Here is a 25,899-nt window from a genome sequence, read left to right on the forward strand (position 1 = left end):
TCCTTCTGTAATCCTTATAGAACTCTAGCCCAATGGTTGCCATTAATTTGATTCTGAATTGATTTTAAAATGCTGTGTTACTTTGGCTTCGGCTGGGGAGGGCAGGATATAAATAAAAAATATTATTATTATTATTATTATTATTATTATTGATATCTTGGAGGGTTGCCAGATGTCAGCAGTGACAACAGCAATCTACGTGGCCCCAGAGTTATATTGAGACTCCTTGGGGCACTTCCTGTCCACCTCTCTTCAGATAAGCAGTAATCAAATAATTACAGTTGTGTGTAGACATTTATCCTAGAATCCTAAAACTGGAGGGGACCCCAAGGGTCATCCATTCTAACCCCCTGCAACACTGATTCCTAGATACCTGAGAGGTCTCTGCGTATCCACTCTCTCTCCTCTAGATCTGAGAATTGCTGTGTGTGTGTGTGTGTGTGTGTGTGTGTTTTCCAAGGGAGAAAACCAGAATAAGCAGACTCTGCCTGAAATGACCCCCTCCTAGCTCTGCCCCCCAACCCTCAGCTGCCCTGCCCACAGTCCCACAAGCACTACTGCAGGGGTCACCAACCTGAGGCCCAGGGGCCGGATGCGGCCCAGTTGCCTTCTCAATCCGGCCCATGGATGGTCCGGGAATCAGCGTGTTTTTACATGAGTAGAATGTGTCCTTTTATTTAAAATGCATCTCTGGGTTATTTGTGGGGCCTGTCTGGTGTTTTTACACGAGTAGAATGTGTGCTTTTATTTAAAATGCATCTCTGGGTTATTTGTGGGGTATAGGAATTCATTCATTCCCCCCCCCAAAAAAAATATAGTCCGTCCCCACACAAGGTCTGCGGGACAGTGGACTGGCCCCCTGCTGAAAAAGTTTGCTGACCCCTGAAATACAGCAACCTGAGGCAAGAAACAAGAATAAACACTCGGCCCCAAGCACTCTACTATTCAAAATAGGGTATTTTACTTACAATACCCTTCTCAATGTGCCCAATTTGAATCAATCCATTTTCATCTAGCATGTAAATGCTCTAAACTTTCTCATTTAAACATTTGACAAGTTTTGTACAATCTTGCTTGTTCTCCATAACCAAATTTATACTAGCAACATATACAAGCAAAAAATGTGTCCTTTTATTTAAAATGCATCTCTGGGTTATTTGTGGGGCCTGCCTGGTGATTTTACATGAGTAGAATGTGTGCTTTTATTTAAAATGCATCTCTGGGTTATTTGTGGGGTTTAGGAATTAGTTCATTTCCCCCCTCCCCCCCCCAAAAAAATATAGTCTGGCCCACCACATGGTCTGAGGGACGGTGGACAGGCCCATGGCTGAAAAAGGTTGCTGATCCCTGCTCTAGTGGTCATCAGCCCTCGCTGCTGAGAAATGTCCTCACAGCACACATTAATGGGTCTTAAGCGCTGCCTGCCCTGCCAGGAGCTGTCCAGCCTTTCAGCATCTCTCTCTCCTTCCCAGTTTCCCTTGGAGGTGGTAGGCATTGAAACTGGAACTTTTTGAGACCTACCACTCAGGTATTTGACCCGTTTCTTTCTTTTAAAAAAATAAATATTTATACTTTTCAGGTTTATGCATTTCAATAATTTTCCAGTATTTTAACATTTCAAAACCTGACTTCCTTCCCCCTCCTTCTGAGGTTCCTTAAACTTATTTTTAATATCTTCTGCATATCTAAACTAACTTAATATGCTCATTTATACATCTTCTTTAAATATATACTCTTATGAAATGGCAGGTTAATACAATAATCCTGCCAATGTTCTTATCTGTTTACAAGTTGTCTGTAAATATTCAAGAAACCATTTCCATTCTTTTATAAAAAGGTTGTTATCTTGATTTCTTATTTTTTCCTGGTAATTTTCACCATTTCTGCGTATTCCATAAGTTTTTGTATCCATTCTTCCTTTGCTCGGACTTCTGTTTCTTTTCCATTTTGAGGCAAGTAACATTCTTGCCACTGTAGTCGCATACATGAATAAGTTTATGTACAGCTTAGGTAGTTCTGTCCCTGTGATTCCCAAAAGAAAAGCTTCTGGGTTTTTTGTTTTTTGTTTTTACAAAGGTTCTTTTAAACATCCTTTTCATTTCACTGTATATCATTTCCCAGTAAGCTTTAACCTTACTACATAATGGCTGATAATAATAATAATTATTATTATTTATACCCTGCCCATCTGGCTGGGTTTTCCCAGCCACTCTGGGTGGCTCCCAGCAAAATATTACAAACACGATAAAAAATCAAACATTAAAAACTTCCCTAAACAGAGCTGCCTTCAGATGTCTTCTAAAAGTAAGATACAGTGGTATCTTGGGTTAAGTACTTAATTCGTTCCAGAGGTCTGTTCTTAACCTGAAACTGTTCTTAATCTGAAACACCACTTTAGCTAATGGGGCCTCCCGCTGCCACCGGAGCACAATTTCTGTTCTCATCCTGAAGCAAAGTTCATAACCCGAGGTAATATTTCTGGGTTAGCGGAGTCTGTAACCTGAAGCATATGTAACCTGAAGTGTATGTAACCTGAGGTACCACTGTAGTTGTTTATTTCTTTGACATCTGATGGGAGGGTGTTCCATAGGGTGGGTGCCACTACCAAGAAGGCCCTTTGCCTGGTTCCCTGTAACTTTGCTTCTCACAGGGAGGAAACTGCCAGAAGACCCTCGGAGCTGGACCTCCGTGTCCAGGCAGAACGATGGGGGTGGAGACACTCCTTCGGGTACACTGGGCCAAGGCCGTTTAGGGCTTTAAAGGTCAGCACCAACACTTTGAATTGTGCTCGGAAACGTACTGGGAGCCAATGTAGGTCTTTCAGGACCTCAAGTGACAGCCAAGGATCCAGGACCCCCAAGCTGTGTATTTGCTCCTTGAGAGAAAGTATAACACTATCAAGAGCAGGCAACCTCCCAGCCATTTGGTCTAGCTGGGAAGTTTCTGCTGTTGTGCCCAGGTCGTGCTTGGGGGTTTCCAATTGGGGAATCTGGCTGGCCACTGTGAGAACAGGAGGTTGGGCTAAGTCAGGGGTCAGCAAACCTTTTCAGCGGGGGCTGGTCCACTGTCCCTCAGACCTTGTGGGGGGCCGGACTATATACTGGGGGGGAAATGAATGAATTCCTATGCCCCACAAATAACCCAGAGATGCATTTTAAATAAATGGACACATTCTACTCATGTAAAACACCAGGCAGGCCCCACAAATAACCCAGAGATGCATTTTAAATAAAAGGACACATTCTACTCATGTAAAACACTAGGCAGGCCCCACAAATAACCCAGAGATGCATTTTAAATAAAAGGACACATTCTACTCATGTAGAAACACACTGATTCCCGGACCGTTTGTGGGCCGGATGGACTAGGCGATCTGGCCCCCGGGTCTTAGATTGCCTACCCATGGGCTAAGTGGTCCCCAATTTGAGGTGACCCAGTTAGTTTGTATATTTTATTAAGGATTTTCTTGTTTTACAGAAGTAAGTGTAATGCCTTGTATTTTTTCCATGTAACATTTTTACAAGTCTGTTTCATTTCTTGAGACATTAGGGGGAGAAGGGGGGGAAAAAGAAAAAAGGGGGGTGGAGGGAGGGAAGATGGATGGGGGTGGGTTGCAGCCAGGCCTCCTGACGCTCTCAGGAGAAACAGGTGCTCACTTTGCAATGATCCACAGCGACTGCAGCCTCAGATCAAAGGGCTCCTCTTGAGCAAATGGTCAATTTGTCGTCTCCTCGCTGGGCCAAATATATCCTCCTGCCTCTCTTAAGCTCGCTGGCAGTCTTCTCAAAGATGCCTGGATGGGCCATCAAAACCACACCGAGAGCACTTGGCAGGCTTAAGAAGAAAGAAAAAACAGCTTCAAAGCTTTTCAGGATGGGAATGCAAGTCGTTTTTGAGGGGAAGGGAGACAGTCAGGTAGGAGAGGGGACATGCAAACGAGCGCTGGTTTATTCATGAGATGCAAATCACAGGCAGATCGCTTTCAACTGTTCCCAAGGCAGCTGTGCGGAGTTCCTGCTTCAACCCAAAGCATCTAATCTCAATATGCTGCATCGAAGGGGTGGCAAGCCCCACTTGAAGCAAGGAAGCTGCGGCACCCACAAACAGAAAAAGCCTGCCGGGCCAAATCAACAGGATGAAGGACCTGTTCCCATTTCATCTCCCTCGATGGGTGAACATGTCACCCCTGCGGCACACAGCCAGCTGCTCCCCGTCTGAACCATCTGCCGGCCAACTTGGGAATGAACCCAGGAAGCTGCTTATACCAAGGCAAACCTGTGGCCCATCTAGACCAGTACTGTCTTCGCTGGCTGGCAGCAACTGCGCACCAGGGTTTCCTGCAGGGGGCATTCCCAGCTCTACCTGGTTGTGCTCGCATTTTCATCTTAACATTTCCTCCAAGGTGGTGTACGTGGCTCGCCCCCTCCTCTCTCCCCACAACCACCCTGCAAGGTAGGCGAGGCTGAGAGAAGGCAGCAACTGGTCCAAGGTCACCCAGCGAGCTTCACGGTGTGGGAATTTGAACCCTGCTCTCCCAGGGCCTAGTCTAACATGCTAAGCACTGCACCGTTTCAGCAAAAGCAGAGACTTCTGGCCTATTGAGATTGCCAGGGAGGGCTGGAAATGGCCCTTGCCAGAAACCCGGCGGAGCTGCTGCCAGCCAGTGTAGACAGTACAGTGGGCTTGATTCAGTATACGGGGATTTCCTGTCTTAAAGGGCAAGCTGCAGCTCAGAACACCTGCTCTGCATCTAGAATGTCCCTGGTTTTTTGTGCAGGTGGGGCTAAGGAAAGATCCCCTTCCGTCTGAAACCCTGGAGAACCACTTGCTGCCAGTCAATAGTACTGTCATTTTTTCAGCTTGGTGCTGGGGACTTTCGTAGAGGCAAACAGAGACAATGATTCAAATATCCCCCTTTTAATCTCCAAAATAAAAAAAAAATCAGCCCCTGCAACAACAACAAAAGACATCATGCAGGTCATCTGTGGAAGACCTATCGCAGTGGGATTTTACTGCAGGAAAGAAGAGAGGAAAATGCAGAGAGCAGGCTCTGAGAAGGTACCATCTAGAAAGGGCAAATGTCAAGAGAAAATAATGGCGCCAGAGGCTGGAATCTTTCAGCATCACAGACAGCAAAATGGTGCTGGAGGTTATTCTGTTTATTAAAAAGGGACAGCGTGACCCTTTTTTTTTTTTTTTGCATTTACTCCTACCCATCTGTGCCAAATCCTGGCCACACAACACCCCACCCCTCGATGGGGCTTTTCTGTTGACTTGTGGCTACCATGCGCAAGAGAGAGTGGGGCAAGTGACCTTCATGCTTGGAAAGGCTTTCATAGTATAAGAGGCAGCTTTTTTGCTTCATCCACACACAGCAGTTTGTAACTCAGGCTGACAAACCATTGAGGCAGGACGACAGGGATGAGAGAAGCTGCTTCCTTCCGCCTTTCAGGCGTGATCTTTGCCTTGGGTATGTATATGCATGTTGCTTACAACACCCAAAACATTTTCCTGGAAAGTGCAAGAAACACAAAACAGTTACGGTAACTCCAATCGGCAAGGTACAACAGATCCTGGCAGAAGGCAAACTTGCACTCCCAGCAGCAGCACAAAACAGCCACCAGAATAAGTCGTGTCATTTTGATTTTTGCTCAAGCATCTCGGCAGCACATGAGCCACTCTTCATGCATGCAATCCGCTACTAGGATGGAGTGATTAAGAGACTTGTCTGGAGGCAAGTCGCCTTGTCACCTACAACCAACAAGCAGAAACGAAATCAGCCTTTCCCTCAATGTTTGAATACAATTCCCACCAGGCCCAGACATTGTTGGCCTCCATCCGTCTCAAGAGACAATGGAGTGGTCCTTTGAGGGTGAAGTCAAACCATTGGGAGAGTTTACAGCGGCTACTGTGGCTGTAGAAACCGATGCAGGAGAGGCCCGTTTTATTGCAGGTGGGGAGAATTTTGCTGCTACAGGTACACCATGCCATTTCTTCTCTCTACGCCCCTCCTAGGAGTCATTCTTCCTCTACTCAGTTGTGGATACACAACCTGACTGCCTGTCTCCAGGCACTGCAGTCGTCTGCAAGGGATTCTCATACAGGAGAGTTAACGTTGCCAAGACTTCACTGTCATGTTTGCAGACATATTTGCAATGCAGTCTTGGTTGCATCACAGATATACAGGGACATATAATAGAGGCAGCTGGATCAGGCAAGTGGCCCATCTAGTCCAGCATCATCTTATCACAGCGGCTGACCAGATACCCCAAATGGGGAGAACTCCGTACGCAGGACCTGAGCACAAGAGCCTGCTCCTCTTCTGTGGTTTCCAGCAATTCAGAAGCATCACTGTCTCCAACCACAGAGGCAGAGCATAGCCATTAAAGTCATCTAGGTTGGTGGCCATCACTGCTTCCTATGGCAGGGAGTTCCATAGTTTACACTGCGTGAACAGTTACAATATTCAGCTCTGTTGGATGTCCATGAATTCTAGTGTTATGAGAGAGGGAGAAAAACTCTTATCTATTCACTTTATTTTCTCTATCTCTTTCTAGGCCATGCATAATTTTATAAACTTCTATCATGTTGCCTCTTACTCATCTTTTCTCTAAACTAAAAGGTCCAAAATGTTCCAACCTTTCCTCACAGGGGTGTCGCCCCCTTCCCTTGACCATTTCGGGTGCGCTTTTCTGAACAATATACTATTTCAAAAAGCTAGCCTGCAGTTTCTTGGAGAAGGCAGCTCACACTTAACTCACTACTAGGCTTTGCGATTTTTATTCCAATTTTAACAAAACCACAACTTCAGTGTGCTAAATTCTGTCAGCGAGCAATGCCTGAGGCTACCTCATAAATTCGTGTGTGTGTGAGGGGGAATAAATGCATTTCATGACAACGGGAAGAAAACAAGCAGGGAAGTTGTAGCTTCAAAGCCTTAAGCTTCACCGGTGTGTCTTCAAGTGAGATACGAGTCAAGCCAGCATAAGGGTTGATGACAATCAACGGTGTGTGTGTGTGTGTGTGTGTGTGTGTGTGTGTGTGTGTGTGTGTAGCTCTTAAACCTCAATTTTAAAAGAAAAACAGAAAGAAGTTGTCATGACTGGTTGATAAGGAATCTATAAAAGTGCAGGGGGGAAAGAAAATACCTGAGCAGGCAAGTGAAAAAAACACACACGTTTTATATGCAATACAGTACAAATAAGGTAAGACTGACCATGTGGACACACTTTTAATAAGGCTCTGAAAACTAGTCCAAAAACATTTTGCAAGTGTGGACGAAGAAGAGGGTCCCAAGCATGAGGAGTGAGGCTTGAGCCCATTTCCCCTGCTGAGCTGCAACCGGCAGAAATGGTGGTTTGGTACAATTTAGGCATCACTCGTGTGTCAGTCTCCATCTCTCTCTCTCACTCAGTATGCACACATATATACAAGCACAGCATGGTCGATCGGTCTTCCTTGTGAATTAAGACACACTCTGCCCCGCCCCCCATCAAGGAAATATTACGAAACCCGGAAAGGGGGGTGGGTAGGTGGTGGGGGAAGTAAATGGAAAATAAAAATATCAGAACTCCCAGGGGTTAGATGTCCATGCATCGCTGCTTTCCATCTAGAACAATTAAGACCACTTCTGGGCCTGACTTCTGAAAGGAAGGAGGAGGAGATGGAGATGGAGAGAAAGGCAGGCTGCTCTATAAAGCACTCACAACGGCAGACTGAATTATTACTGTTAACTCTTTACCTTGGGAAAGAATAAGATTGTTCAGCGCCACGTTTCGCCTCTTTAAAAGAAAGACCCAGGGCTGTTCACTGGATCCAAAGCCAGCACGAAGGTAGACCCAGAACGAACGTCAACGCCCCCCACTCCCATAGCCCCAGCTGGAAAACCTTGCCAATTTCGCAGGCTCCCTCTCCTGCCTTCCCCGGAACAGCAAATTGAGATAGTATAGTAGGACCACCAATCTTACAGCTCTCTGTTACAAAAGGGAAAATGAACTTCTCACACCCTTCCAAAATGCAAAAGCTAACCCCTCCCCCCGCCCGACGGTTGTGCAGGACCATTATCATTTTTCAAAGCTCTTTTGGATATGTGTCAGAAGGTCTAAGGAAGCGTTTGTGCATTGCTCCCCACTCCAAAGAAAAAGGCAGGCAAGTGTGGGGGGCGGGGAGACTCTGCCTCCACTCGCACCAAAGTCTCACTTGAGCTCCTGGGTCAATCTGGCAGGGCTGAAAACTAGGGCTTCCCTCCAGCAGAGAAAGTGGTCCAAAATAAATCAAGTTATTCCCGAGAATAATTCACTATGATTAATTATCAGGGGCCCATCTTAATATGTTGGAAGTGAAGTCTTAAACAAAAGCAAAGCAAAACAAAACAAAACAGGAGGGCATTGTTTTTTGATAACAGGTTGACTCTCTCCCCATACCCATCCCAAACCTTAGGCTTTTAGAAAGGGATTTTGCAGGCTGTTCAATCCTGGGGGGCATATCTACGAAGTGCCAGAGGAAGCCAAGGGCTACTGGAAACAGAAAACCCTGCAAGTTCACAAAAGACCTCTGCCAGGGAGCTGAACACCTGCCTCGCTGAAAGAGCAGATCCAGAAATGAAGGTCGCAGGAGGGGAGGTGGGGGAGATCTGATGCTGCAGCAAGCCGACCCTTCTTCCTCTGCAGGGGGGAAACGGAGAGGTGCAGCCATGAAACCGCTCAACGCTCCACCTCTGTTGTACTAGGCCAGAAGCTCTCCTCCGAAGAACAGCTCTTTCTCTCTCTCTCTCTCCTGCAGCGCAAGTGTGTTAGGGGGCCAAGGCCCTTCAGAATGGAGTCCCACCTCCAGGAAGGGGGCTGGGCGGCTGGCTGGTCTTTTTGAAGTCCACTTTTCTTGGAATGCCCAGCCAGAGCCCAAACTCATCTCCCTACACCCCAGTTACTTCTGCTGCTGGCGCGGTTGTCGAAAAACATTAGTGTCCAAGGAGACCGGTACCTGGAGAGTAAATGGAAGGGGGAGGGGGGAAATTTGGAAAGGCGGGGGGAGAAAGCTTAGAAGAGAGCAAAACATGGTGGCAGGTAAAAATAAGGCTGGAGGGAAGAGAAAACAAAGCCTACCTTTAAATCCCTCTTCGGGCATGCAGACTGCAAAGGAAAGCAAACAGGTCAAGGTACATTCTGAGGTGTGGAGGTTAGGGTCAGAGGAAGCTGCCTTGTACAGAGTTAGACTATTGGCCCTTCTAGTTCAATATTGCCCACAGTGGCTCTCCTGGTTTTCAGGCAGAGAGACTCTCCCAGTCCCAACTGGAGATGATGACTGAATGCTGGGTACTTCGACATGCCAAGCAGATGCTCTACTGAGCTACAGCTCCCCACAAGCTTCAATAACGTCTTCTTGGCAGCTTTCCCTGACACTTGGGAGGGGGGGTGACCAGGGTCTTGTTCCCACCCCTTGACAACCATGTGAGTCAGTCTCAGACTGGACCCTTTGCTCCAGTTACCACCTCCTGCCTCCCCACTCCAATAGGTAAAAATGACCGGGCGGGAAGAAGCAGGGATTATTCCAGAGGAGCATGTGTGTGCAAACTTCTCCTTACCTTGCATTACATCATCTATTGCTGCATAGTCCACAATTGGTTCATCTGCCTGTCGGAAGAAGGGGGAAAGGGAGACATGAGAAGAGGAGCCCTATTAAGCCAATTTGGATTATGTGCTTTCAAAAGAGAGACAAGGCCTCCTGCTCCATGTCACCAGACGACATTTCCAGGCCAAACACTCCAGATCCAGAATAAAAGCAAAGAAACAAGGCGGTCTGTCCCCTTTTGGGAACCTGGCTTGAACTGTTCACAGCTGTGGCAAGGAGGGCTTTAGGGTGGCTTATCCCTACTGACTTTTTATAAAGGTGTCTGCAATAGCTTCAGACAAGAAAGGGGCTGGTCCACTTAATTATCTCTGTCAACAGGAGTTCCAGCAGTTGACCACTAGCCAGCCACCTTTTCCTCCCAGAAGTCAAAACCAGCACTTACTTCCAGTGGCTCTTCTTCAACCACTGTTTTGAAGTTAAAGGAGATCAAGGCAGCCCAAAGATCCAAATAGAGTTACAGACCGGGGCGGGCGGGGGAGATGACAAGTTAAGGTAGTGTGTTCTTGCCTTCCTTTTTGCGGGGGAAGGGGGGATCTGAGCCCAGGCCAAAATAAGGCCTCAGGTGGGCACTATGACCAGTCAGGGATGGATGGATGAATGAATGAATGCAGGAAGGGGTAACTGGTGACCCCCAAAGTGTTGGTCTACAAATCCCATCAGCCCCTGCTCAGCCAACATGAAAGCATACAAACAGCCCTGCTAGATCAAGCCAATAGCCCATTTTGCCCAGTCTCCTGTTCTCACAATGGCTGACCAGATGGCCCAATGGGAAACACACAAGCAGAACCCGAGTGCAACAGAAACGCTCTCCTCCTGTGATTCCCAGTAACTAATATTCTGAAGCCCTGTTGCCTCCAGCAGTTGAGACAGAGCATTGCTATTGTGGATAGTAGCCATTGATATGGTCCCTGCCCCTGAATTTCCTAGTGAAAAGTAGGTAGGCTGGAAGTTTTTGGTACAGAGAGAGCCAGATTGCATTGCGGCACACAACCACTTGGCCTTGCTACAAATATCTTGGCGGAAGGAAAGCCACACCTAGCGGCAAGCAACTCTCCCGGCTTACCTTTAATAAAACAACGGACTCCGGAGTGACTCCGAGGCTGCCAAGCGTCGCCGAGTCGTCAGTGAGTACTGCCCCATCGATTGACAGGTTCTGGTCGAAAGGAGCAACGGAGAAGGCGTGCATGATCTGTGTGCCAAAATGAGGGGCAGGAAGCGCAACAGTTGCAGGCAGCAAAACAAACACAGGTGGCTTTTAAGAAATACGACACCCAAGTGCTTCTCCTCACGGCAAAAAGTTGAGGCATGCTGGTTCCTCCATTTCTCTCCCTCTCTTGCCCCAATCTGTCACCTCCGCTTTGTCCCTTTCAGCCCCAACCCACAGCCAATGGGGCACTCCTCTGCTCCCCCCTCACTTCAGGTGGTGGTGGGGGGGGGAGAGGAGGATACAATATCTTAAAATAAGATCACAGGTCTTAAAAGAGTGATCAGAACCATCAAGGTGAGCATCACCCTTTCTCTTTTCCCACTGGACGGCCATCTGACAGGGATGCTTTAGCTGCAATCCCTTGGAGATCATGTCCAATTCTACAATTCTATGATTCTATGGATTCCCAAGTATAGCTTTGGGGGAGGAAGGAGGCCCCAGGACTCAGGGAAGCCACCTCCAGGGCTCAGGGCAAAGTCCGCCTCACCTGAATTTTCAGGTCTTTCAACGTCTGGTTCGCCGACACCAGGAGGGCTTTCTCCCCGCGGACCTTCCTGTGCCGCGTGCTCCGGCGGATCCCCTGCTTTTGGTAAACGATGTAGTTTGGGTGCGACATTTTCTGCCGTTTCGTGTTGCTGTTGGCCTGGAAGCAGGAAGGCGGCTCATTGGACTCGACTGCCAGAGCGGCAGGTTTGTTTCCTGACATAGCAAACAAAATCCCTACTCCCGCCCCCCCGCCCATGTTCTTATCTAAGAGGCTCTAATGAATTGCAATACCAGACTTGGGGAACCTGTGTGTAGCCCTTGAGATTCTGTCCAACTTCCAAGTCCCATGAACCTTCAGCCAACTGGAATTGGCCACACATTTTTAAGAACTGAAGAGCCCTGCAGCTGGATCCCGCCAAAGCGGACCCAGCTAGTCCAGCCTCCTGTTCTCAGTGTGGCCAACCAGGTGCCCATTATGGGAAGCCGGGAAGCAGGACCCAAGAACAAGAGCCCTCTCCCCTCCCCAGGTTTCCAGCATCTAGTCTTCAGAAGCATTGCTACTTCTGACTGCGGAGGCCACCCAAGTTGGTGGTCATCCCTGCCTCCTGTGGGAGAGAGTTCCGCAGTTTAAGCACATGCTTTTAAGTCTGGCCTCAAATCGTGTGCTTCGACCACTTGCTTTCAGCGGCTCCAGGGTGCAGAGATGAGGAGCGAGGTCACAATCTACAGAGGCCCAGGAGGAGGAGGAGAAACAAATGATCTTAAAACAAAAAAATGGTGACCAAGGACATACCTGGTTAAAATCTGGATCCTGCTCCCCTTCCAGGCGGGCCTCCTCTCGCTCCTCCTCTGCCTCAGAGCTGCTCATGTTCAGCTCTGGGGCGGCATCCTTCATGACCTGGACATGACATCAGACGCAAGGGGAAAACAAAGGAAAGGGGAAAACAGCACACCTGTGAGTCGCCTTTAGAAAAAAGGAAAAGGCACCCGAAGTCAGAGGTTGTCAGGAGTTCACCGCAGCCACAGAAGGCTCAAAAACATGAGTGTGTATCTGTGTATATGTCTGAGTCTCTCTCTCTGTGTGTGTGTGTGTGCGTCTGAGTGAAATAGAGAGGATTTGACTAAGTGGTTGTGCTGTGGTCTAAACCAGAGAGCCTGGGGCTTGCTGATCAGAAGGTCGGTGGTTTGAATCCCCACGACGGGGTGAGCTCCCGTTGCTCGGTCCCTGCTCCTGCCAACCTAGCAGTTTGAAAGCATGTCAAAGTGCAAGTAGATAAATAGGCACCGCTTGAGCGGGAAGGTAAACGGAGTTTCTGTGCGATGCTCTGGTTCACCAGAAGCGGCTTAGTCATGCTGGCCACTTGATACGGAAGCTGTACACTGGCTCCCTTGGCCTATAGAGCAAGATGAGTCATCTGCGCCCGGGTCTAATGGTCAGGGGTACCTTTACCTTTTATGTATTTGACTACAAAATGTGAAGCCTAATCAGCTTTGGGGACTTGCTTTGAGATAAGATCTTGCAACACCAAAGGCCCACAAGCGCACCTGATCTTCTAGCAATGGCCTGTTCACCCAAATTGACTGCTGTGCTATTCCCTCCATTGCTTCCACTGTCGCTGTCTTTCAATTCTCTCCCCGCTCCCTAGGTGTTAAAAATACAGGACACAAACGGCATGGAAGCCTAGATCAGATCTTCCCTGCCAAGAGCGACCCTTGGCAAGAACCAGCCCGATTGCAGCCATTCTGTTATGCTGGCCAAGGTGATGCTGTTTGCCCTTCAACATGCTCTGTTCCCCGACACAAACAAACCCCTCTGCCCTTTTGCAACAGCAGCAGCTGCAGAGGAAGAAGATCCTGCATGCAGCCTCTCCAGAAACCTGCTCAACAGGATCTTGTGACCTTCCCACACTAGGACTTAATATTCTGCTGTGATCAGCTGATTCCCAGCACTTTGGCGGAAACACCAGGACATATGTCAGAAGAGGGGAGAGTCATCATGTATTCCTGAGGTGGGTGGGCATCTTTCAGCAGCTCCCTGAAGTTCCCCCAGGACCATATAAAGCTGGGGAAGGGCTGAGCCTCAGTGTCCTGGGTTCAAACCCATTGAGGCTGGGAAAGACCCTGGAGAGTCATTGCTGCCAGTCAGTGTAGACAATGCTGACCTAGATGACCCCAACGATCTGGCTCAGCATAAGGTATAAGGAAATTTCCTATTCAAACCAGCCCGTTACTCAGAACCATGAGGACTAGAAATCTGGCTTTGTTTACAAGAGGAGTGCTTTGCATGCAGAAGGCCCCAGAGAAAACTCTCCCCACGTTCTTATAGCTTGAGACTCCATCTCCAACCAAGGAAGCACACAAGCTTGACAAACACCTTTCGTATGCTTTCCCCTGCTCAGCTGTTCAGAGATATACTGCCATTGGCCATGGAGATTCCATTGCAGCTCAACAGTCCCTCCCCAACATTTCACCTAAGAAGTTCCTGAAGTCCATATGCCAGTGGCCCCGACAGGATTGTGCTGTAACAGAGAACTCAATGAAGGCTGGGATATCCCAGTTGGTAGAACATGAGACTCTTAATCTCAGGTTAACTGGTTCAAGCCCCACATTGGGCAAAAGATTCCTGGATTGCAGGGGGTTGGACTAGAGGATTATCGTGGTCCCTTCCAACTATGATTCTATGAAGGCCAGAGAAGGAAGGAGGGATTAGGCCAGAACTATGAAGCAGATGGCGCTGTGGGTTAAACCACAGAGCCTAGGACTTGCTGATCAGAAGGTCAGCAGTTCGAATCCCCGTGACGGGGTGAGCTCCCGTTGCTTGGTCCCTGCTCCTGCCAACCTAGCAGTTCAAAAGCACATCAAAGTGCAAGTAGATAAATAGGTACCGTTCCAGCGGGAAGGTAAACGGTGTTTCTGTGCGCTGCTCTGGTTCGCCAGAAGCGGCTTTGTCATGCTGGCCACATGACCCAGAAGCTGTACGCTGGCTCCCTCGGCCAATAAAGCGAGATGAGTGCCGCAACCCCAGAGTCGGTCACGACTGGACCTAATGGTCAGGGGTCCCTTTACCTTTACCTTATGAAGCAGAGAGAGACAGAGAGAGAGTGCACAAAGGAGAATACGCAGGGGTGGGGTGGACAGAGTCTCTCTACCTTTTTGTTGTCCACCACTTTCCGCACATAGATGGTGGCCTGGGCATATTCCCTCAGGTCCCTCTGCTGCTGGCACAAGAGCCCTTCTCTGCATTCTGAGCACAGCTCTGGAAGGTTGGGGAGCAAAGAAAGGGAAAAGGCTGATGAACTACCAGCAGGGTCTGTTTCTACAAAGACCAAGCACTTTGGGCAATGTCACTAAACCAAGAACAACCACAAGCCTTTATTTACTTACACACACACACACACACACACACACACACACACACACACACAGAGTACAGGTCTTTCAGATGTAATCTTCATTTCTTCTTCAAGTATAGTGGTACCTTGGGTTACATACGCTTCAGGTTACAGACGCTTCAGGTTACAGACTCCGCTAACCCAGAAATAGTACCTCGGGTTAAGAACTTTGCTTCAGGATGAGAATAGAAATTGTGCTCTGGCGGCGCGGCAGCAGCAGGAGGCCCCATTAGCTAAAGTGGTGCTTCAGGTTAAGAACAGTTTCAGGTTAAGAACGGACCTCCGGAACGAATTAAGTACTTAACCTGAGGTGCTACTGTAATTCTTTTTACAGTGGTACCTCTGGATGCGAACAGGATCCGTTCTGGAGCCCCGTTCGCATCCTGAAGCGAACGTAACACACGCATGACGTCATTTTGAGCGTCTGCGCATGTGCGAGCACTGAAACCTGGAAGTAACACGCTCCGTTACTTCCGGGTTGCCACAGAGCGCAACCCAAAAATGTTTTTCCTGAAGCGTATTCATCCCGAGGTATGACTGTATTTATTTCTTTTTTCTTTTGATAAAAGTAATAATCATAAATAAATAGGAATAAAAATGTGCACTCCACCCCAATCCACTTCATTGTAACTATCCAACCTCCCAAAATTTCAACGCCTCTTGTGATGGTTTGACCCCTTCCCGTTTTAACAGTACCAATTCTACAAACACCTTCCATAACTTCTTCTGCGTATTCCCCATCTTACCTTAGTGGCACATGCTAATTTATCATTAATATCAACATCCCACACCTCTTTATACCATTATTCCATTTTATATTCTACTTGCCCCTTCCACTTCCTAGTTATCATATTTTTTGTAGCTGTCAATAAATTTGTGAGCAAGTCCTTCACGGCCTGCGAACCTTCCACCCCACCGTAAATGGATAATAATGCTACCTCAATATGGCTTACAACCCAGACCAGTACCAAAATCCTACAGCATACAGTATGTTCTGTATTGTATAAATTCATATCCATGTTATTATTATCCATTACCCATTTGATTCCTGTAATAAAGGAAGTAGAAAAACAACTAATAACAAAACAGCTGCAATAACAGGAAACCAGCATATTATAATATACCTGGTTCAAATCTGAAGTGGGTTTGGGGTACATGCAGAAATCCCTTTATGACGTCTTGTCATCCTATATTTCATTGGTTCTGAATTTGCTTTTAGTTATACTTTTTTGCATTTTAAGGTGTCTTCTGTATTGTTAGTCGCACCAAAAGATCAATGAAAAATCACTATAAAACATACAATTCTAAAGCCGCTAGAAATTTTACAAAAAAACCCTGCTTGCAGCTTATATGTGAAATAGGAACCAGCCGCAAATATATATATACTCTGGCTCTACGAAAACGTCTTTGTTCCATCTCCAAAGCGCAGGGTTTGGGCGGGAGAAGCTGTCATCTCTGAAGCACAGCAGCTGCCTGAAATAATTTTTGGCCCAACGCTCACATAATGCAAGTTAATGGTCTTGTGCACAACCTCAGCATGGAACACAGCCTAGGCAGTCGGGCATGTCTGCAGGTCATCTAAAAATAAAAGTGGAATACCTGAGCTTGCAGCCACCTGCAGAAAAAGCAAATGCCAGAACCGAGTGGGAAGAGAAGAACATAGTGTGAAGTTCGCACAAGCCAGTGATTTTTTTTTTTAATGTTTATTTTTTGAGGTTGGGGAGACAGAGGAAACTTGCTTGCTTACTCACCAGGTTCGGTGATGAAGAGCGGTGCTTCGGGGCTGGCGTCCGCGGGCTGCCTCCGGATGACTCGAATGGCATAGTCCACCACGAACAGCTTTTGGATCTTCTCCCACTCGCTGGGCCATATCAGAGCTATACTGTGCAAAGAAGCAGAACATGCTGCCTTACTTTGAAAGGGGAGGGCGGCCTCCCTCTTTCCACAACACTCCAGACCACATGCATTGAAAGCAGCAGGGAAGGGGATCCCAGTTAAAGAAGTGCTTTCGAAAAGCCTCAGCAAACACCACCCTGGTTGGTTGGTTGAATGGATGGATGGAATGAATGCAGGCTGCTTGCCCATGTGAGCCTTCATTCCGGAGGTGGCTGCCTGCTATTTATTCAGAATCTTGAGGACTAGAAACTTGCTTTGTTTTTAAGATCAGCAGCAGAGCACCTGCCTCACAGGTCCCAGGTTCTATTCCATGCAGCCTCTGAATGTAGGGGCTGAGGGAGGAAAGGCCCTGCTTCAGACCCTGGATAACCCTGCCTGCCAGTGCAGACAATACTGAGCTAGACAGGTCAAGGGATCTGAGATGGCAGCTCCCCGAGTTCCTATGCTGGGCAGCCACGCACTGAACTGCAACCCATGCAAATTCACCTCACTGCTGCTTACCACCCCCACTCCCCACCCCCCCAAAAAATACCTGAAAAAGATGCAACTACTGAACGGAAGCAACTCACAGTTTAGAATCGTCTTTGGTCATGGAGGCAAACGTGAACATCAGGCCGCCATGTGGACAGAGAAGATCCCGGTTCCCGACCGAGGAGACGGGGCTGCAACGTGTAGGCCGCCTGGTTGTAGATCAGAAGAAGAGGCAGAGATGGCAGGCATTGCATAGCAAAAGCCCTTCTGACAAGCAGGAAAGTAGGGTTGCTACTTTCAATTTATTTTAACCAGACTAGAAAGAGGGAGAATGTGTCAGGTGGAAGCAGAGGAGCCTTCCAGCTCTAATAAAAGGGGGGGAAGGGTCTATAGGCTCCTGTTTCCATGCAGAAGGCCCCTGTTTTCAAGGACTAGCAAGAGAGATTTGGGGCTATGAAACAGAAGCTGTTTCACCCACTAGTCATAATGGCACCTGGCTGGGCATGTGGGCCTTTGGTTTGGCCCAGCAGCCAGACTCGCTCTCCCTTTGTCTTCTCACCTCACGAATTTCCTCCATTCTTCCACGAAGAACTTTGAGACGACGTACAGCTCGTCCACCTCCTGAAAGACAGTTTGCCAACTTTTGTGAATTTCAGACTTTCAGGGAGTTCCTTGTCCCCCTGCAGAACGTTATGTGGAGGGCATGAAAAGAGGAAGACTTCAAGGGCTGCTTCCAATAGCAGCCTTTCCCCTGCCGATTTAAAGTTCTACCCCCGAAACCATTGGTTAAAAGTTGCTGCCCAGAGGATTGTTTTCAGAAAAAGCCAAGCAGCATTCATCAGGCTTCCTGAGAAGGCTGTAAACAATCACTCGTAACCACGGCCTGTAGTTTGGTTTTGTGGGTTTACTTAGGAGGGGCTGAATGCATGCAGGCAGTGATGCCGCCTCTGGGCATTCAATTAGACTAGTCTTACATGCCCTGGAGCCCTCCAAGAGTTCTCAACTACAGCTTCCATCAACCCAGCCAGGGCTGATGGGGGTTGCAGACCAAAATATATTAGGGACAAGCTACTTAACCTAGGGCCTTCCTTTGCCCAGAGGACAGCATATTCAAGGACAGTCACAAACTGCCGATTAATGATCTTCACCACAGGCACTACTGCCCAGACGCAGAAATAGAGAACTGGTTTGGAGGCTGCTGATTGGATCTCTACAATGCGGCTGAGAAGCAGCTCTCAGGAAAAAACCCTTCGGCACCAGAGACAGAGGGGGCACCCCTGACTGATATACATGCATCCCCCATGGGGGGTACATTCCTGGACTCTGCACACAGAATTTATTTCATGGTGGTGCACATAAATGCAGTTGCACACGAGTGGATGCACATAACTGGGGCATGCCTGTGTATTATACAGTGGTACCTCGGGTTACATATGCTTCAGGTTACATACGCTTCAGGTTACAGACTCTGCTAACCCAGAAATAGTGCTTCAGGTTAAGAACAGAAATCGTGCTCCAGCGGCACGGCGCCAGCAGGAGGCCCCATTAGCTAAAGTGGTGCTTCAGGTTAAGAACGGACCTCCAGAAGGAATTAAGTACTTAACCTGAGATACCGCTGTATGTAGTTTTTAAGTCGATTTAGGTGGTTTTTATTTGGTTCCAAACTGCATTGTTTCGCGTCATCTGCAAGCCACCCTAGGAACTTTTGAGTGAACGGCAAATTATAAACCTAAATAATGCCGTATTGTTATGGGTTGTATTCAACTAAGCCTACTCACAGTAGACCCCCTGAAGTTAATGAACATGAGCCATGTCCATTAAACCAGATATATTTGTAAAAATATTTGCAAACCACTGTGTCTAACTGTGTGGGGGTGGTGGTTTACAGCACTAAAAAGCATAAAACCATACAATAAAAAGCCATGTTAAGAAACAGAACTCAGTTAACCATTCTTAATTGCCTGCATTGGCCTAGCAGGATAGAAGTGGTTTCAGCAGGCGTTTAAAAGTGGACACAGAAGGCGGAAGGCACTCGCTGGATCTCTGGAGGCAGAGAGTTCCACAGGACTGGGTTGGTCTGAGTACAGCTAGCAACGGAAACAATCCATCATCTACCAGTCGCCATCGTGAAAGCACTTAAGAGGCTTTTGATGATTACCATATTTTTTGCTCTATAAGACTCACTTTTTCCCTCCTAAAAAGTAAGGGGAAATGTGTGTGCGTCTTGTGGAGCGAATGCAGGCTGCGCAGCTATCCCAGAAGCCAGAACAGCAAGAGGGATTGCTGCTTTCGCTGCGCAGCGATCCCTCTTGCTGTTCTGGCTTCTGGGATTCAGAATATTTTTTTTCTTGTTTTCCTCCTCCAAAAACTAGGTGCGTCTTGTGGTCTGGTGCGTCTTATAGAGCGAAAAATACGGTAAGCAGTCTACATACAACTTATATATGTGTGTACATGTATATATTGACAAGAAGGCGACCATAAGTAACCTCTGCTGCTGCAACTATATGCACTCATTCTGAGACACGCACACAAGCACCCCACCCTGCTACCATGAACTCCTGGACTTCCCACCTCTGGCCAGCTGCTGAGGCAAGGCCGGTTTTTGTCCTGGAAGAGGTTTGGCAGAGATGCCTTCTGCTCGCCAGCCATCATTTTGTGGAGGGCCTCATTCTCTTCCCCTTCCCGTTCCAGAATCTGCAGAAAAACACACATGGGAGTCACTCCCCATCCTGATCGAAATAAACTGGGGGTGGGGGAGCTATGTTTTTGCTTTACAGCATTGATTCCCAAACTTTTTATTGGGGGGCCGGGGTGTCCCTGGTTCCATAAACGCATCCCCAGTGCTGCCTCATTACTCAGAACAGCGGTTGGCACGACCGGCGAAGGAACCATTAATTGCACGTCCATTCAAAATCCAGCTAAAACTATTTCGTTTAAGGAAATCAACAAAACTGATGGACTTGCTCCAGAGATACCAGTCCGATAGTCATATCCATAGCCAACGTATCCCTGCTGCGCCCTTGCCTCTTGCCGTCCCCCTAGAAAATATCAGCACCCCCAAAGAGGTGGTACCAACCACTTTGGGAAGCGCGGCTTGAAGTCAAGGGTTGTGGCAACGGTGCCTGTGATTCTTTGGCTGCAGGTACTGTGCCGTGGGGAGCAGCCTCAGGAAATATTGAGCTAGGTTGAATCGACTCCGTAGTTTCTTATGCTCACATCTAAATCAGCTCTTGCTTTATTTCTAAGCACTATAGTTCAGTGGCAGAGGACCTGCAGAAGGCCTGAGGTTCAGTCCCTGGCATCTCCAGGGACAAAAGCCCTGGATACTGCCAGTCAGTGTTGACAATACTGGGGTAGATGAACCAATGAGTCTGCTTAGGGTTGCTTCCTACATAGCACAAACAAACCCAGAACTGTCCTGCAGGCATTGGGCAAACCTCCCCTGCCCCCTCTACGGCTCATTTGCCTGCAAAATTTCCTAGTGTTTGGGTTTCTGGGGCATTCTCGGACACAGAGCACACTCCGCCTGAGGCAGGGAAAATGCAACCCAGACACCTTATAGAATCACAGAATTGAAGAGTTGGCAGGGACCCCCCAGGGTCAGCTAGTTCAACCCCATGCAATGCAGGAATCTCAACTAAAACATCCATGACAGGTGGACATCCAGCCTCTCTTTAAAAACCTCCAATGAAGAGGAGTCCACCACCTTGCACTGAGAACAGGAGTCTTTGCTGTTTGGGAACTCAGGGGCATTCCGGAAGTAGCGCTGCAGCTTTTCCCAGGCTTCTCCGGAGACCACCCTCCTCTCGTTCTCTGATATGCACAGGTTGCCTGCGGGAGGGGAGAAAACCGCCAGAGAAATGCAGTTGACTCGAGCAAAAAGAGGCACATCTCAGTTCGAGGGCCCCCCCCTTTAAAACTCCCCTGGGTTAGCCACCAAACAGGAGTCCGAAGGAGCCAAACAGTCCCCAATGGACGCTGCTTTGTAACATGGAACAATTGTGAGGTTCCCTTTTGAGCAGCTTTCGGGTGCATGCTTCCTAGTTCACAGAGCTGGCAGGAATCCCGGGGCAGGTGGGTGAGAACACTTCAGGTCCAAATTGGTCCATTAAAAGACCAAGCACCCCGAAGACCAGTTTTCAAAGCATTAACCCTTCCCCACACATGATTTTTGACAAGCCCCCCAGGAAGAGGAATTAGTTGCCGGAGAGCAGTGGGGAGGGAGGAACCCAGAGAAGCTGCTGTCAATCAGTGTAGACCAGTGTTTCCCAACTCGTGTCTCCAGCTGTTTCCGGACTACAATTCCCATCATCCCTGATAGCTAGGGATGAGGGGAGTTGCAGTCCAAAAACAGCTGGAGACCCAAGTTTGGGGAACACTGGCGTAGACAAAAACAGACAGCTTGTTTTGCTCCTTTAAAAACCAGTCCTTTCTCAGTACCACGAGGGACTGTAATCTTCCTTTGGAAAGCTTTCCTGCCTGAAACCCATGAGAAGCTGCTGCCGGTCTGTGTACACAACACTCGGCGAAGGTGGGCCAACGGTCTGATTCAGTATAAGGCTGCTCCTTGTGGTTTTTAAGGGAAAGTAGCGCCAAAGCAGAAAGCCAGGGCCATCTAACAAAGTTGGTATTTAGGAAATTCAAGACAGATGAAAGGAAGGCCTTCTCACACACCAAGTAAGTTCACAATGGAACTCCCCACCACAAGATGCCGCGATGGCCACAAACTTGAATGGCTTATAAATCAGAGGATCAGGCAAATTCATGGAGGATAGAGTTATCAATGGCTGTCAGCCACAATGGCTATGCTCTGCCCTCACAGCCAGAGGCATCAATGCTTCTGAATGCCAGCTCCCGGAAACCACACAAGAGAGTTGCTCTTATGGCTCAGGGGTCCTGCTTGTGGGCTTCCCAGAATGGGCATTTGGTTGGCCACTGCGTGAGAACAGCATGCTGGACTAGATGGGCCCTTTTACGCCAGATCCAGCCTATTCCTAGGTATCCCTTTCCACCCTGCTCTTATTCTAAGCAGAAAACACATCAGCATCCGAGGCTCACAGAGGAAGGAACCATCACATGAAGCCGCTGCATGCAAGCCAAGACCAGCCTCCCCCTCTTCCTGCCCCCCAGGACTGAGGGCTCCTTGCAGATCGCACCTATTCCTGCCTCCGTTGCAGAGCAGAAAGCCTGCCAAAAAAAAAGGCCCGTTGCACATTAATAATTTGCTATGTGCTTGGTAAGGAGCCGCATCATCTCAAGAAGGCCTTCCACTTTCCAGCACAGCTCCTTTCTGTGCGGTCTCTAAGGTTACAGGGCAATTAGGGAGACGTAGCTGGCAATTAAGGCGGAGGAGGAGAATACGCTTTTGTTTTACCTCCTGCTCCAGGGGCGACCCAAGCATCAGGAAATGGGTGTGCGCCAAACGCAGGGGCCAACGCAGTCGCTGAGCCTGCAATTGCTTGAGATCTGGGAGAGGAGCACACGAAGGGCTTCCTTAGGCTTTGCTAATTGCCAGAAGCAATGGCATATGCGGAGGCGAGCACGTGCGCCTTGACTTCTTAAGCAAATTACCTTTCTGAAGGGCATCCTCCAAAACAAACACTCGCACTGAGATTATGTCTTGTTCAACGCAACCCAGCTATAAAAGCGGTAAGGGAGTAGGAGGCATTTGTATGTGAGATCCTCTCATTTTACAGCCACAGAAAATTGGTCTGGGCCTACGCGAACATCCCTGGCTGCTAGCATCCTTAGGGGAGCACCTTCTCTCAAAAGAACATGAGCCTTCTGGATCTGGCCAGTGGCCCAGCTAGTCCAGCATCCTGTTCCTGCAGTGGCCAATCAGATGCCTGTGGGGAAACTAGCACACAAGACTGGAGCACAATAGCACTCTCCCCTCTTGCAGTCTACAGCAACTGGGATACAGGAGCACTGCATTCCTGGTGTCAGGGGGAGAGGGCAGCCTAGGAGGCGAACTGGAAGTCCTTTCACTCTTTTCTGAACACTAAGAATCGGCTCGCTCTCCACCCTGCTGAAACACATGGGTATTTTAGGGAGGCTGGTTTTACCCTTATAGGAAAGCCCTGGTGATTTCCTACCCTACTGGAAACTGTTGTTGTATTGGACTAAGTAGGGTGTAGCGGTTCAAGCAGTGGGGCTAGAAATAGGGAAGGGCCTAGGTTCAAATTTGCACTTAGCCGTAGGAAAGCTCATTGTGTTTCCTTGGGGCAGTCTCTTTCTTTCAGCCAGACCTGCCTTGCAGGGCTGTGGTGATGAGAACATTGCAAAGAGGTGGGTGGAGAACTATACATGCCACCCAAAGCTTATCTGAGGAAAGGTAGGGAATAAATACAGTACATAGTGGGGCATATATGTTAAGATGAGTGTGCTGAAATTTCAGCAGCTGGCACTTGCTTTGTATTTTTTATTTTAGAAGTGGGGTTTTTTAAACCGCATTTTCATGCTGTCCACTGCTCTGCGCTCCCATCAGAGTAAGGGCAACACAGAAACGGAATCAATCATTCAAACAGACATTTGAAAAGCAGTCCCAGCCCTCACCATGGGGGCAGATGATGTCCTCGTTGAACTTCAGGTCCTCTTCCTCCCGCTTCTCGGCGATGGATTCATCTGGAAAGCAAGGAGAGGATGCCACAGAGTGAGAACAGGGGAAAAACCAGGCCTCTTCTGCAATGACTCCGTTTGAGGAATGCTCTTCCTAGAGAGGTTCGTCTGCTGCCTTCATTACAGATCTTTAGTTTCCAGATGAAAACATCCCTCTTCAAACATGCCTTTGGGCAGTTAAGCAATCTAAGGCCTTTTATTGGGGGCATTGGAGTTTTTTATTATTCTTATGCATTTTGTGTTTTTATGTTCTAATTGCCCTGTGATCTTTGGATGAAGGGCAATATATAAATTTAATTAACAACAGCAGCACGCCACAGCAGATGCTGAGGTTTACATTACTGTGTGCTCCCAATGGCCTCCTCAGCTGAAAGGAATGCATTCGGGTGAACAGGGTTTGATTACTGGTGTTTGGAGACCATTGCCACACAACTCCTGAGACACAGGTGGCCACTCAACTGCTCCTGTCTCTGAACTGTCTCTACTCCAGCTGGTCATTGTAAGAACCACCATTTTGGTGCCTCCGGTTCGCGCATTTGCCCTTTTCCCTCCCTGTCCCTTTCTCCTTTTGTGCCATGTCTTTTAGAATGTACTTGTGATGCTGAGGGCCAACTTCTTTGTTAACAGTCTTGTGAAAGAGGTGAAAAGATTTGATATCCACAGTGAGTCACCCATTAGGGGACCGATCATGGAACTGACTTTACAATCCTATTTAGGCCATGCATAAGAACTGTAGTTTGGTTTTGTTTCTTTCCATAAAATTTTATTGAAACTTTTTCATTGTAAAAAAACAAACTAATCTGAATAAAAATTAAAAAGAGGAAGGAGGGGGGGAGGGAAGGAAGGAAGGAAGGAAGGAAAAAAGTATATACAAAGTCCTCTCTCAAAGTTAGTTTTTTTTTTATTAAGGCTGATCTAAATGAAAACAAAAAGAGAAAAATAAAGCAAAGTCCTTTCTGAAAGGCGGATCTTAACTCTTGTGTCACACAGAAAGGGGGGGGAGCACTAAGTAAAACTAATTGCTGGACAACAGTGTTTAGAGCAGGGGTAGGCAACCTAAGGCCCAATCGCCTTCTCTATCTGGCCCAAGGAGGGTCCAGAAATCCGCGCGTTTTTACATGAGTAGAATGTGTCCTTTTCTTTAAAATGCATCTCTGGGTTATTTGTGGAGCCTGCCTAGTGTTTTTACATGAGTAAAATGTGTGCTTCTATTTAAAATGCATCTCTGGGTTGTCTGTGCGGCATAGGAATTTGTTCTTTTTTTCTCTCTTCAAAATATAGTCCGGCCCCCCACATGGCCTGGGGGACGGTGGACCGGCCCACAGCTGAAAAAGGTTGCTGAACCCTGGCTTAGTGTGTTGGGACTATGATGTGGGGAGAGACCACACTTGAATCCCTAACTTGGCCATGGAACTCACTGGGCAGGACTTTGAGCCATTTGCTGCCACTCAGCCTAACTTACCACCCAGGGCTGCTGGGAGGACGAAATGAGGGCGGTGTGGGGGGAACCATGCATGGCACCTAGAAGCTCCTCACAGAAAAGGGTGGGATATAAATGCAATAAAATAAATACCGGGGGGCTACAGCTTACGCTGGGGTTTCGTTCCAGGGATCTGTGCTCAAAGGCAAAATTAGGCAAAGTCAGAATGGCGCCTGGAACCACCTCTGCGGCCTCAGATCTTGCAGTATTTCTTAACTGTTCTGCAAGATATTGCCGGAACATAACGCAGGGCCTTGTGTGATTGTCCAAGAGCCCTGTAAAGCAAGGCAAAGGGCTTTAAAAGCTGCTTCTGCAAAGGAAAATCCTTTGGGTGGCTCTGCAAGATCTTGCAAGAGCCTCCAGAGCCCAGTAAGCAAGGGTCTCCACTATTTACTTACTTACTGTATTTTTTGCTCTATAAGACTCACTTTTTCCCTCCTAAAAAGTAAGGGGAAATGTGTGTGCGTCTTACGGAGCGAATGCAGGCTGCAAAGCTATCACAGGAGCCAGAACTTTTTTTTTCTTGTTTTCCTCCTCCAAAAATTAGGTGCGTCTTGTGGTCTGGTGCGGCTTATAGAGCGAAAAATACGGTACAGTGGTGCCCCGCAAGACGAATGCCTCGCAAGACGGAAAACCCGCTAGACGAAAGGGTTTTCCGTTTTGGAGGCGCTTCGCAAAACGAATTTCCCTATGGGCTTGCTTCGCAAGACAAAAATGTCTTG

General features: G+C 47.9%; 1 protein-coding gene across 8 annotated transcripts in view; it reads right to left on the reverse strand.

Annotated features, from left to right (window-relative positions):
• Positions 1–7,161: 7,161 nt before the first annotated feature.
• Positions 7,162–25,899, reverse strand: part of USP48 (ubiquitin specific peptidase 48) — a 40,006-nt gene continuing 21,268 nt past the window's right edge. For 3 of the 8 annotated variants that reach the window (XM_083750158.1, XM_083750160.1, XM_083750162.1), the window contains 13 exons: positions 23,635–23,703; positions 20,762–20,910; positions 19,651–19,773; positions 17,639–17,700; positions 17,178–17,288; positions 16,464–16,594; positions 14,470–14,576; positions 12,114–12,218; positions 11,322–11,477; positions 10,691–10,816; positions 9,581–9,629; positions 9,102–9,128; positions 7,162–8,979 (listed from right to left, as the gene is read on the reverse strand). In XM_083750158.1, coding sequence (XP_083606284.1) covers positions 8,957–8,979; positions 9,102–9,128; positions 9,581–9,629; positions 10,691–10,816; positions 11,322–11,477; positions 12,114–12,218; positions 14,470–14,576; positions 16,464–16,594; positions 17,178–17,288; positions 17,639–17,700; positions 19,651–19,773; positions 20,762–20,910; positions 23,635–23,703 — 1,238 coding nt within the window. In that variant the 3' untranslated portion in view covers positions 7,162–8,956. The remainder of the gene's footprint in view (positions 8,980–9,101; positions 9,129–9,580; positions 9,630–10,690; positions 10,817–11,321; positions 11,478–12,113; positions 12,219–14,469; positions 14,577–16,463; positions 16,595–17,177; positions 17,289–17,638; positions 17,701–19,650; positions 19,774–20,761; positions 20,911–23,634; positions 23,704–25,899) is intronic. The other 5 variants (XM_083750159.1, XM_083750161.1, XM_083750163.1 and 2 more) reach the window with 3 other exon arrangements.

This window comes from Podarcis gaigeae (genome assembly GCF_964106915.1).
Source record: "Podarcis gaigeae genome assembly, chromosome: 8".
Classification (NCBI taxonomy): domain Eukaryota; kingdom Metazoa; phylum Chordata; class Lepidosauria; order Squamata; family Lacertidae; genus Podarcis; species Podarcis gaigeae.